Source organism: Aethalodelphis obliquidens, unplaced genomic scaffold (genome assembly GCF_003676395.1).
Source record: "Aethalodelphis obliquidens isolate GAN/ISIS:26980383/991018 unplaced genomic scaffold, ASM367639v1 scaffold72, whole genome shotgun sequence".
Taxonomy (NCBI): domain Eukaryota; kingdom Metazoa; phylum Chordata; class Mammalia; order Artiodactyla; family Delphinidae; genus Aethalodelphis; species Aethalodelphis obliquidens.
This window is the reverse complement of record NW_020838016.1, coordinates 7875956-7889159: the sequence shown is the minus strand read 5'-3', so window position 1 is coordinate 7889159 and position 13204 is coordinate 7875956. Positions and strand designations below refer to the sequence as shown.

Sequence of the window (13204 nt, the reverse complement as noted above, 5' to 3'; positions counted from 1 at the left end):
GCCTGTAGGAAAGGCTATCAGGAGCAGTTCTAATTGAAATTACCTGCTTCTTAGTCCTGAACCGAACTTTAAAGTCCAGTATTCTCTCCTTTGCTTTCTCATGCGTTGATCTTGTGTCCTACACACTTAGCCTCTAGTGATGTCCAGGTGTATGACACTGGCCACATGTTTGAGCATCTTTTAAGGAAACTTCCTTATTACCATTTTGTCTGTTTGATGAATATTGGTTTCATCTTCTGAGACAGATCATAAACTCCAGGAGACCAAGGATGAGGGTGTCTCCTTGGCCTCCATGCCCTATGGAATCTGCTGCAATTCTCAGGATGCAGAAGACTCTGTCATAGGGTAAGTTTCTCCCTGGTCTCAACATCAAGAAACACGGGAAGCACTGAAGATTTGCGAGCAGGTGACTGATGGTATTTCCCTCTAGGCACGGGCTACCGGGAGGCTGAGGTGAGGGCTAATTCGCTGCCTAACCCTGGTTCATGGCACGCTTTGTGCCCCACCCTCACCCTTGACTCTGCCTGACTTTCTATTTTTTATTTTGATTTTTTTTTGCTAGATGGTAAGCTCCATGTGGGCAGGCCTCTTCTGTTTTGACTTACCCTCTATCTCTATTCCCGGTTCCCAGCACTGTACCTGGCACTTAATACACATTTGTGGCGTGGATAAGCCTCAGGTTTTGCAACTTTGCCATCATTGAGCAGTTAAATCCTATTTGAAACAAAGTGAGGATAATGTACGTACACCCACACACTCCTGCTAATAATGAGACAATAGACTTGACTAATATCAAGTTATTGAGAATTACAGTTAAAGTGGGCTGAGTTGATTGGGTCTCTGGCTGTGGTGTTTACACTGCAATGAGTGTTTTAATAATGATGATGGGGAAATATCCAAATGGCTTTCTAGGATTCTTTTCAGTTCAGTAAGCTTAGTTTGAGATTGGAGTGTGGTGGGAGGGGTCTTTCATTCCTCATTCTCACTGGGGTGGAAGTTCTCAAAAACCCTTGGCAAGAGCTTTAAAGATTCCTGAATGGATCTATAGCTTAGACGGTGTTTCCAAAATCTCCACCTTCTCTTTTAGCTTCTCTCTGTCTGGGAGCAGATTGTCATGGTGTGGCTAACGTTACACTTGTTATACAGGAAACTCAGACGTGGCTGAGTTGATGGCATGGCTCACATCTGGATGACGGCAGGAAAATTCTACCAGAAAACCAACCTGTCTTCAGTATCCAAATGCGTGGCACTGTGAGTTCTATAGACCATTCACTGAGGAGGTTTCTGGGATGTTTTAGACCTGGCCGGGCTGCTGATTACGTGAGGTCATCCCTTCTAGCGCAGGGCTGAGTTCTGGGTTACAGAGCCTACATCAGGGATAGCAAGGGAGGCGTCACCTGCCAAGTGCATTCAGAGCCCTCACTTGGCCTTCAAAGGGGTGGGGGGTGGAGCTGTTTCCCTGCTTCCATTCACCGGGGTCCTCTCAGGACACTCACCGTTTCTGTCGATGGCAAAAGGCACATCAGTTGTGACGATTTCATAGTTGCAAATCTGGCTGTACTGTGGGGAGCAGTCCTCGTCGACGGCCTCCACCTGCAGGATGCTGTCGTAGATCTTGCCCTCTGTCACGACAGCCTTGTAGGCCGGCTCTTTGAAGGTGGGAGCAAACTCATTGACGTCCTTCACCTGGATATGGACCACGGCCCTAGGACCACACACAGGAAGGAAGAGATGGTGGTAAAGAAAGAATCATATCATCCTCCCACACCTCCCACAGGTACTGACTCAGGTCCCAAGGTCAGGAGAGTAGAGAGACCACAAGACAGTCGGGGTGGCTGTTGCCTGAGTGTTCTGTCCTCCCTCCCATTGAGACCCCTTTACCTGTCCTTGCCCCGATCCTCTGAGATGAATCCACCCCAGAGAGGTGCCTCCCCTTCTCTGACCTTCCTAGTTACAGAGCTTTAGGTGACGCATTTCCTCTATCTCCTCATTCCCTCTGCTATTCATTCACTCCAACCAGTAAGAATTGAACCACTCTTACTCTGGGTTAGGGGCTGAGCTAAACTCTATTTGAGAGTTACAACCCCAGATGAAAAGTGCTGTGACGGAGAGAAGCACATGGCCTGGCAGAAATCCAGGGAAAGGTCCCAACGAGGTCTGCAGGGATGGGCTGGCTGACAGAAGGCTTCCCAGAGGAAGTGACATCTGAACTCAGTCCTGATGGTAAAAATAGGAGTATCTTCATGGGGAGCAGAGGGGTGGAGTATTCTAGGGGTAGAAGGAGGCCCGCGCTGATGCCTGTAGGGGCCTGGGGACCTGGCCAGCAGTCAGGCTGGCCGGAGCAGCATGGTGTGACCACTGAACATGCATATCTGAAGAGCAGCATGTGAATGGAGATGGGAGGGCAGGGGTGAGGGGTCCAGGGAGCTCCATCAGGTCACTCACTTGTGCGATTTCTTCCAGGCCGTCTCCTGGGGCCCCGTGCCACAGTCGTAGGCCTGGATGATGAACGTGTACTCCTTCTGCAGTTCACAGTCGATGGGGCTCCTGGCGCGGAGCCGGCCCTCTCCCGACGTCTTGTTGAGCACCACAGCCTCGAAGGGCAGCTCCTGGCCATGGATCTTGAATGCACAGATTTCCCCTGCAGGAGGATGGAAAGCAGAGAGCGGGGATCCTGAGAACGGCCACACTGAACACAGAGCTTCGACTGCACCAGATTTGCAAACCCAAAACCAGACCATTTCCTCCACACAGATAATTGTCAATGCAGAAGCGGCCTTTGGGCTTCCCTGGTGGCGCAGTGGTTGAGAGTCCGCCTGCCAATGCAGGGGACGCCGGTTCGTGCCCCGGTCAGGGCAGATCCCACATGCCGCGGAGCGGCTGGGCCACTGAGCCATGGCCGCTGAGCCTGCGCGTCCGGAGCCTGTGCTCCGCAACGGGAGAGGCCGCAGCAGTGAAAGGCCCGCGTACCACAAAAAAAAAAAAAGAAGCGGTCTTTAGAAACTCAGACCAACACGTTCATGTCCTGGATGGTAAAGCTGAAATGTGCCCCATCCGGTGGACCCGGCAGAAAAAGTGGGGTGTGTGGGTGCTCATCAAGCAGGGAGCTGGCTGATATCTCACTTTGCCCCTTTTCCCAGGAGGTTTCTCGTTTGCCCTCTGCCCAGTATGAGATTAAGGAACTTGCCCGCAGTCAAAAGACAAATGACTGCAGAGGAAAGGAGACAAAGGCCAAAGCTTTCAGTGTCTTTTGTTTTGTGACAACATCCTTGATTCTTCAAAGTGTGCTCTGTGAAGCAGCGGCCTGGGCATCCCTGGGGAGCTTGTTAGGAATACAGACTCCCAGGTCCCACCTGGACCTCCTGAGTCAGTATATGCATCTGTTTTTTTTTTTTTTCTGGTGTGTCCATGTCCATGATGTCTTTTTTTTTTTGAAGTATAGTTGATTTGCAATATTGTGTAATTTTTGCTATACAACAAAGTGATTCGATTATATATATATAATGGAAAGAATATATATAACGGAAAGAATATATATATATATATATATTTTTTTTTTTTTTTTTTGCGGTACGCGGGCCTCTCACTGCTGTGCCCTCCCCCGTTGCGGAGCACAGGCTCCAGACGCGCAGGCTCAGCGGCCATGGCTCCCGGGCCCAGCCGCTCCGCGGCACGTGGGATCTTCCCGGACCGGGGCACGAACCCGTGCCCCCTGCATCGGCAGGCGGACTCTCCACCACTGCGCCACCAGGGAAGCCCTTATATTCTTTTCTATATAGTTTATCACAGGATATTGGATATAGCTCCCTGTGCTATATCGTAGGACCTTGTTGTTTACCCAGCCTATATATAATAGTTTGCATCTGCTAGCTTAATGAGGGTCCCCAGGTGATCTGCTTGCTCAGTAGCTGTGAGCAGCATTGCTTGGCTCTGCCCTTGACTCTTGGTTTAAGCGTCCTGCGTTGCTGTAGCCCCCTCCCCCTTCTCCCCTCCCCCCCTTCACGTCTCTCACCTACCACTTCCCTGCGGGGACAGGGACACCACTTGGAGTTGCCATGTTCTCTCCAAACAGCGGGGGTGAGTTTATGTGAGTTCCAGAATCCCTGTGGAGCCTGGAAAGCCAACTTCTTAAAGAGCTGACCATGTTGTGAAATGAATACATTTCTCTCCGTCAGCTGGGTTCATGTGTATTATAGCTATTTCTCAGCATTAAAACAAGACCACGAAAATATCTTCTTTATCTCAGTTGATGGATGTTTGTTTCTTGAACCCTGACTGTAAGCCCTGTAGTAAGTGTCCTGGAAAGTACTGAAGATTTGAGACACGTTCTCTTCGTGTGTTGAGGGAGCTTACAGGCTTGTTGGGGAGACGATGTGCAGACGTCCAGAAAGACCCTTCATAGAGCAAAGGGGTGTGTGAGTGTCACATGACACGGGCAGCAAGGTGTCCAGCTATAGGCTGCTGGGCAGTAAAACACAGGCTTGAGCCCAGGGGCCTGAGTCACATTCCAGGTTCACTACTGACTTGTTGATTTAGTCAAATTATAGTGACTCTCTGGGTTTCAACTGTGTCACCTGTAAAAGGGCCCAGGAGATAATGTTGCAGGGAGAACATCTACCTGACATGCCCCAAGCCTGGTCTGACATTGCCCCAGCTGCACTGCTGCGACCAGGATGAGGTGCCTACAGTCTGGAGTTTAAGGGGGGCCTGAGGCTCAGGGCGACCAGGCATCTGCCCACAAAGCACAGGCACCGTGAGGAGAAGGGGTAACGCGGCTGCACGGCTGCTGTGTGTCAGGCATCGAGCTTTGTACCTCCGCCCAGGTGATCTGGTTTAATCGTCACAACAACCCTGCAAGGCAGGTGTTTTATACCAATCTGTACAAATTAACAACAACAGCAAAAAGGATCAAAGGAGTTATTACTTGCTCAAGGTCACAGAGCGGAAGTTGGTGTAAACCCCAAGTATGGCTGAGTCGTAACTCCACGCCCTCTCTGCCCCACCGCGCCGTCTCCAAGCAGCCCCATTACTTCTAAGGGGACCGCCGAGGGAATTGCTTCCAGTAACATTCTACATTCCCACTCAAGGCTCACTCAGGAGAGGAAGTCCCCACCCCATTTTACATATAGGAAGGTGCCCCGATCTCTTACTGATAATGTTTTCTGAGATGGTCAGTCAATACCAGTTTTACCTTTAGGCTTTTGATTTTTATTATTTCGTCGATCCTCAATTTCATTATGAACACTCCACTTTCACTACATTCCCTCCTGGCCATTTCTCAAATGTAGTTGTGGAATAATGGACAAGACAGACAGCTTGTGGGCCAGGCTCTAACAAGAAGGCTGGTTCCCATTCCATCGCTGTTGCTCAGGCCAGTTACTGCCTCTCGGACAAGGCTAGCTCTGCAGCCTTCAGGGCAGGAGAACAGGTTACATCGCATCCTCAAGTTTCATTTCTGCTCTGAATTGGCTGGGGTTGAAGGGATGGACTTCTGACATATCTGCCTTGAGATTCTATCCCAAGATCAATGCCAATGTGGGAATATTAGCAGTGAATGAGCCCAGACTGGTTCTGGGGTGTTCTCTGGAGTGCCCAACTACAGCCATGATTCTAAGACCCATCAGACCAGACCATTTCTCTTTGAAGAGTCCAATTAAACTAAATATAAATGAGGGTCATTTTCTGTTGGAGCTATCTGATCACACCTAAAGTAGTTCTCAAGGCTCAGAAATCCTGAACAAGAAGAAAGGAGAGGAAGGAGGAAAAGGCAAAGGAGGAGGGAGAAATGCAGACATAAGGGGAAGGTAAGAAAAAGTAAACCTCAGGGCAACGTAATTTCATCCAACTAAATTCAGCTCAATAGAACCAGAATTTTTTGAGGATGGAGTAAGTAAGTGCAAGGCACCATGCTGGGGCTGGAGACACATAAAAAATGACTTGTATACCTTAAGGGATAAAGATACCCGATCCTCAAGTCCTCATTACCTCCTAGAAGAGACAGTGAAGTTCACAAGGGCGATGCCATGCTCACTTAGTTTGCACCAGCTCAGACTGAGATGGGACTTAGCCCCCTTTAAACAAAAACTAGAATTCATGCCACACTCATTTATCCCACCTCTTCATCTGACCTGTGTGTTCTGGTTGCAAAAACATTCATTCGTTTATTCATCCATTCACTCATCTCATATTTATTGGGGACCGTGCACCCAGCACTGGCAAAACAGTGATGAACAAAACCCTGGCCTATAAGCTGCTGGCAGTCCCGTGTGGGAGGGAAATAAGGAATCAGATAATCAGCTACCTTTATGAAGGATGGCGATGGTGATACACGCATTGAAGGAGGGCTTCTTGGTGCTAAGAGACTTCTGACCTGGGCAGGTCAGGCAGGGAGGTCTAAGCTAAGGATGTGATGGCTCAGCTGAGATCACAGGAAGAGAAACAGGGAGGCACCCAGGCCACGAGGGAGGGGACTGAGTTTCAGGCAGAGGGGGCAGCACACTGTAGTGCCCTTCAGAAGGAAGGGACACGGGACTGCAGAGACCGATGTGGCCAGAGTAGAGGCAATGGGGTAGGGCCAGTTTCATGGGTGTGTGACCTGAGAGGCACATGAGGGCCATGTACTCAAGAGGGCCCTGAGCTTGGTTGAAATCTCTGCTGTCACCATGTTGAAATTCTTAATAATTTTATCTTTGAACTTGGGTTTTGTAAAGGAAGCCTGATGGGACAATGGAGCGTGTTCCGGGCAGTGGAGATGGGTGTAAAGGCATGCCTCCCCGTTCCTGCTCTCTCTTCATATCTAGTGCTCAGGATGTACCACAAGCACAGCATTATGGTGGACCCACGATGTGGGGATGGGGGAGCGGCATTCAGGGGGAGTCAGAGACAGAACAAGGTAAGCATATGACAGCTACGAGTGCATAGTCCACTAAGCAGGGAGCTGACAGCCCCGAGAGGCTACCCCTTCTGTTTGAATCAAAATTGTTTTGAACACAGAAAAAAGGCAAGCAACCGAAGAACATGGTCCTATCCTTTCTTACTATGTTACCTCCCTGTAGTAGCCAATCACTTAGGCTGAAATTGATGACAGAGAAGAAAAGGAAAGATAAAACAATCCATTATTCCTTTCTTTTCACACCGTCCTTACTATCAGCAAGTCAAATACAGAGAATGTTGGTAGAATATGCGCATATCAAGAAGTGAAATGAAAACCATGGAGTACCATTTGTGTAGCCTTTACAATGCTCTGGTAAAGAATTAAATACATATGCATACCTGAGCTAGAACATGCAAATGCTGTAATTTTCAGAGATTCTGCAGAGCAGTTAACTGCTCTTCTGTTTGCATTTGAAACAAATGGGCATTGCACAGTATGAAGGTAAACTGTAAAATCTATGCTAATCATTTAAAAATTTTTCTTTACTTAGAATCACATCAAATAGCAAATTAAAAGCACAGCAAGTTGAGAGACTGTGGAAGGAATGTCCTGGGATAGAATCCTGAGGAGGAAGGATATTTAAAACTGCAGTTCCCAGTATCTGTGAATGACACATCGGGCTATCACGATCTTTTGTGAGGCCTGCCGCTAGAATTCGTTGTAACTAATAAAGAACTATAGTGGGAGGGTGATGTACTTAAAAGATCAGACCTAATGGTTTCTATATAAAAAATATTGTAACAGGGAAGAACAAAATCTGACTCCATGTTGGATCTGTTTCTTTTACTTTAACCTTTGCTCTCTGTTGCTATTTGTTACTATGATCACTAAAAGGATGTTGTCTATAGCTATTGGCATACATAATGGCCTCCCTCGGGGAACATTGCCCCTCTGCCTAAATGTTAAACTAAAGTGCTTTAGTTCAGCTCACAGGGAAACATTCTGACCCTGCCTACCTGTGAATGGCTGCAAGAAAGAAGAAATTAACACATCACCTCCCCTAGGCTGGCCAAACCAGGAGATGTTTTGCAAGACTTATGGCCTTTTTACTTTACTTCCTCACCTCCTCCCCATCTCTGTCCTATAAAAGAAACTAGCATCCAGACCCTGATGGTACTCTAGGACATTAGTTTGCCAACGTCTCAGACTCGCGGCCTTCTGAATAAAGTTGCTATTCCTTTCCTCAACACCTTGTCTCCTGATTTATTGGCCTGTCATGTGGTGAGCAGAGGGAGCTTGTATGCAGTAACAATATCACTTTTAAAATCCTGCTTTCCTAGAAAAATGGTACAAATGAACTGGTTTGCAGGGCAGAAATAGAGACACAGATGTAGAGAACAAACATATGGACACCAACGGGGGAAAGCGGTGGTGGGAGGGGTGGTGGTGGGATGAATTGGGAGATTGGGATTGACATATATATACTAATATGTATAAAATGGATAACTAATAAGAACCTGCTGTATAAAAAAATAAAATACAATTCAAAAACAAATGTTAAAAAAAAATCTTGCTTTCCAATCTGCTTTCTGAGGTGGGAGACTTAGCGTGCCAGGACCCGTGTGTGGGAGTGCAACACACAGATGCACATGCATTTGGGACCAGCAACGGGTTCTGTGGGGAAATGGGGCCAGCAGCATGGGGCTATCTTGCAGTGGCTGTGGCCTAAGGTGGCTGAACTCAGCTTCACCAAGAGCCCCCTGGAGGGGCCAGACCAGAAGAGGAGCCCCTGCAGTGTCTGGGGCTGGGTGGCAGGGTTTCCATGGCTCCAGCCCCTTATCACCTACCTCTATCTCACAATTACCTTTTCCTCTGCAGTAACATGCCTCCTGATACACCAGCAGAAATTGGTGTAGTTTTCTCCTAATTCCTCCCCTAAGATTCTGGGCAAAATGAATGAATGAATGAAAGAAATTGATGAATGAATGAATGAAACTGATTTTTAGAATGTATTTTGTTCCTACTCTTGCATACCCTTGACCACCAGATTGGGTTGATTCTATTTTCCAAGTGAGGAAACTGAGTCTCAGAGAGATTACCTGGTTCACCCAAGGTCACTTTGATAGTAAGGAGTGGCTCAAGGACCGATGTCTAGACCCTTTGAATCTAACACTTGTGCCCTCTGTTCTTTCATGTGGGTGTGATGTTCCAGAAGAGGGGTTCTCAAAGTGTAATCTGTGGACCGCTTGGATTCCCAAGGCCCTTTCTGCTATGTCCACAAAGTCAAAATCATCATCCTATGAACACTAAGACAGTATTGGACTTTGTCTCTGTGTTGATATTTGCATTGTTGGTATAAAACCAGTGGTGAATAAAAGTGCTGGTGCCCTAGTAGCACCTGACCTCATTCTATGTGACATACAGTCACTGTAAAAACAAAGAAAGAAAGAAAGAAAGAAGGCCAATTTCACTTAAGAATGACTTTAACGATGCGGTAAAAATTACCCATTTTATTAAATCTCAATCCTTGAGTACATGTATTTTAATATTCTGTGTGACAAAATGGAAAGTACACATAAAACATCTTTGCAGAGCAAAGTACGCAGGTTTGTCTCTAGGAAAAGCATTCATGTGATTTAAGTTGAATGGGAGCTAAACTAGGAAGTTTTTGTAGGGGATGCTGTTCTTACTTGAAAGAATGATTGACAGACAAACTATGTTTATTCAAACTTGAGTGTGTGGCAAACTTTCTTTTAAAGTAAGCCTGTCACTTCATGGAAAAGAACTCATAGTAGTGGTTGCCAATGATAAAGCTGAGACTTCAATTTTGGAAAATTTGTGCCTGCCATAGAGAGTGTGACAATTTACCGATGCTTTAATACTTTTCTGATGAAGTGAGTAGTGCTATTAATGACTGACTGATAATGTATAATGAAATATGTCAACTTTAGAAAGATCTACTTAACCATAAATCACTAACTTCTAAATGATCAATGCATACTGTTACACAGAATGTATGGGTAAAAGATTCATTCAAAGAGCAAAATAGACCAATGGATTTTAATGCAGCAGTGTATAATTAGTTCATTGATGTGATTCCAGGTACTTTATTGTATTGTAGCTAAACTTTACGAAACCATTGCTTATGGAGTTCTGGTACAGTATCAGAGAAGAATAGTTACAATTATCTGAAAAGATTAAAATACTCCTCCCTTTTCCAACTATACATCTGGGTGAGGCCATATTTTTTTCTTCACATACTTTGACCTAAAAGGCAGATCACAACAGATTGAAGGCAGAGAAGACATGAGGATATTCAAGGCAGACATTGAAGAGATTGCAAAAATGTACACGATGCCTCTCTTCACACTAAGTTTGTTCTGGAAAATGTATTTTTTGGATCAAATTATGTTATATATGTTAATCTGGAATGTGTTTATTATTGTAATTTTAAATAAGTTAATAAATAAGCATTTGTAAGTTTCTAAAACAGTAAATATCAATAGATATAACCCACATAGATAAAAGCTCTTCAGAGTCATTAGCAATGTTTAAGAGCATAAAGGGGTCATGAAACCAAAAAGCTTATAATTTATCAACCATAGTTTCCACCTAGATCATGATTCCATATCCTATTCCTGATACTTGAAACATGACCCACCACCTCTCAGAAACTCCCAGTCTCAGAGGAACTCATTTTTCTATGTATTGCACAGCTGCGGCATTTGCAGTGAGAGTAACCAGGCAGAGCTCGATGTCTACAGAGCTCCGGGGGTGGGGAACTTCATTTCCACATCCTCATCCAAGCATGGGTGGTAAACATCTGGCTCTGGAGCCAGAGAGGCTGGGCTCGAATCTTGCCTCTATTAATTACCTGTGTGACCTTGGGCAAGTCACTTATCTCTCCATGCCTGCTTTCTCATCTGTGAAATGGGACAATATTAGCAATAGTTACCTCATAGCGTTCTTGGTTGTTGGAAGGATTAAATGAGTTAATATACGCAAAGTGCTTAACAGTGACTGGCATGACGTATGTACCACCTAAGAGTTAGCTCTCCTCACTCTTATTATGTTGTAGAAAAGCCACATACTTCTGGCTAACTCCCTGTCCATGTTTGAGATCAGAAGAGGCTGAATGTGGAGCTTGTTTCATCATCAGAAGTATTTTGAATGTGTGTCACGTGTGTCATTAAAAATCAGTCTGGCTCCTTGAAGTACCTTACACTTATCAGTCACAGCTTTCACATCTTTATTTTCCTGAATATCGTTGGCTAATATCGTTGGCATCCTGTGAATTTGCAAAATCTCATCCAGGGCCAGTACTGCCTCATGGGGAAAGTTCATTGAGGGGGTGGGAGGTGTTGCGTGTCTGATTTAGCTCATCACAGTGACTGGGGATTGCTAATGGCCTTTATTGGTCAAGAGCCAAGGGTGCTACATGTCCTGCCTTGAGCAGGCCAGTCTTATACCATCAAGAACCATCTCATCTGAAATGGCCATAGCATCCCCTTGAGAAACACTACACCCCCAGCATGCAGCTAGTCTGTTGGAGCAAACATGGCCAGGTTCATGACACCAGCTTTAGGGAAAATGATAGGTCCTGCAAAGGCTTCTCTTCCAGATTGGTGAGGTCCCTCCCGATGGAGGGTGGTACCATCTGCTCTCAGCTGCACACTCCCAATACACACACTTGGCAGGCAGGGAACATTGACCACACTGCCGGAGGGCTGGGCGGAAGGGTTTCTTAAAGCGTACTCTACACAGAGACATCTGTATTTGCTTTAGGTGTAATAAAATGGAAAGGACAAACGCTAATCACAACAAGAGGTACTCATGCCCAGAATATCAAATTAGGGCTGAACTGAGAAATCTACACTTTAAAAAAAAGGTTGATTTTAAGCCCTCCCATTTCAGAGAAAAACTTGGATAGTTAGGGAGTTTGGGATTGACATGGACACACTGCTATATTTAAAATGGAGGGGAGGACCTTCAAGATGGTGGAGGAGTAAGACATGGATATCATCTTCCTCCCCACAAATACATCAAAAATACGTCTACATGTGAAACAACCCCTACAGAACACCTACTGAATGCTGGCAGAAGACCTCAGACCTCCCAAAAGGCAAGAAACTCCCCACGTTCCTGGGTAAGGCAAAAGAAAAAAGAATAAACAGAGACAAAAGGATAGGGACGGGACCTGCACCAGTGGGAGGGGAGCTGTGAAGGGGGAAAGGTTTCCACACACTAGAAGCCCCTTCACTGGCAGAGATGGGGGGTGGGTTGGGGGGAAGCTTCAGAGCCATGGAGGAGAGCGCAGCAACAGGTGTGCAGAGGGCAAAGTGGAGAGATTCCCGCACAGAGGATCGGTGCTGACCAGCACTCACCAGCCTGAGAGGCTTGTCTGCTCACCCGGCGGGGTGGGCGGGGGCTGGGAGCTGAGGCTCGGGCTTCGGAGGTCAGACCCCAGGGAGAGGACTGGGGTTGGCTGCATGGACACAGCCTGAAAGGGAGGGGGTCCAGGAAAAAGTCTGGAATTGCCTAAGAGGCAAGAGACCATTGTTTCAGGGTGCATGAGGAGAGGGGATTCCTTCCCTGTCTGCCCACAAAAGGCAGAGCACCGCCTAAATGAGCTCCAGAGATGGGCACGAGGCTCGGCTATGAGCTCAGATCCCAGAGACGGGCATGAAACGCTAAGGTTGCTGCTGCAACCACCAAGAAGCCTGTGTGCAAGCACAGGTCACTATCCACACCCCCCTGGGAGCCTGTGTAGCCCGCCACGGCCAGGCTCCCGTGATCCAGGGACAACTTTGCAGGGAGAACACACGGCATGACTCAGCCTGTTGCAATGTCATGCCAGCCTCTGCCGCTGCAGGCTCGCCCTGCACTCCATACCTCTCCCTGCCCCCAGCCTGAGTGAGCCGGAGCCCACTAATCAGCCGCTCCTTTAACTTCCTCCTGTCTGGGTAAAGAACAGACACCAGCGGGTGACCTACATACAGAGGCAGGGGAAATCCAAAGCTGAAACCCAGGCACTGTGCAAACAAAGAAGAGAAGGGAAATTTCTCCGTGCAGGCTCAGGAGCAGTGGATTAAACCTCCACAATCAACTTGATGTAACTTTCATCTGTGGAATACCTGAAGAGACAGCGAATCATCCCAAAACTGAGGCGGCGGACTTTGGGAGCAACTGTAGACTTGGGTTTGCTTTCTGCGTCTAATATGTTTCTAGTTTTATATTTATCTTAGTTTAGTATTTACAGTTTATTATCGCTGGTAGATTAGTTTACTGATTTGGTTTGCTCTCTTCCTTTTATATATATATATATATATA

The 13204-nt window shown here is 46.6% G+C and overlaps 1 protein-coding gene across 1 annotated transcript in view; it reads right to left on the bottom strand.

Moving 5' to 3' along the window:
* CLSTN2 (calsyntenin 2) overlaps positions 1 to 13204 on the bottom strand; it is a 638322-nt gene that overhangs the window by 143945 nt on the left and 481173 nt on the right. The window contains exons 3-4 of the mRNA XM_027091653.1: positions 2446 to 2641; positions 1497 to 1705 (exon numbers count right to left, since the gene is read on the bottom strand). Coding sequence (XP_026947454.1) covers positions 1497 to 1705; positions 2446 to 2641 — 405 coding nt within the window. The remainder of the gene's footprint in view (positions 1 to 1496; positions 1706 to 2445; positions 2642 to 13204) is intronic.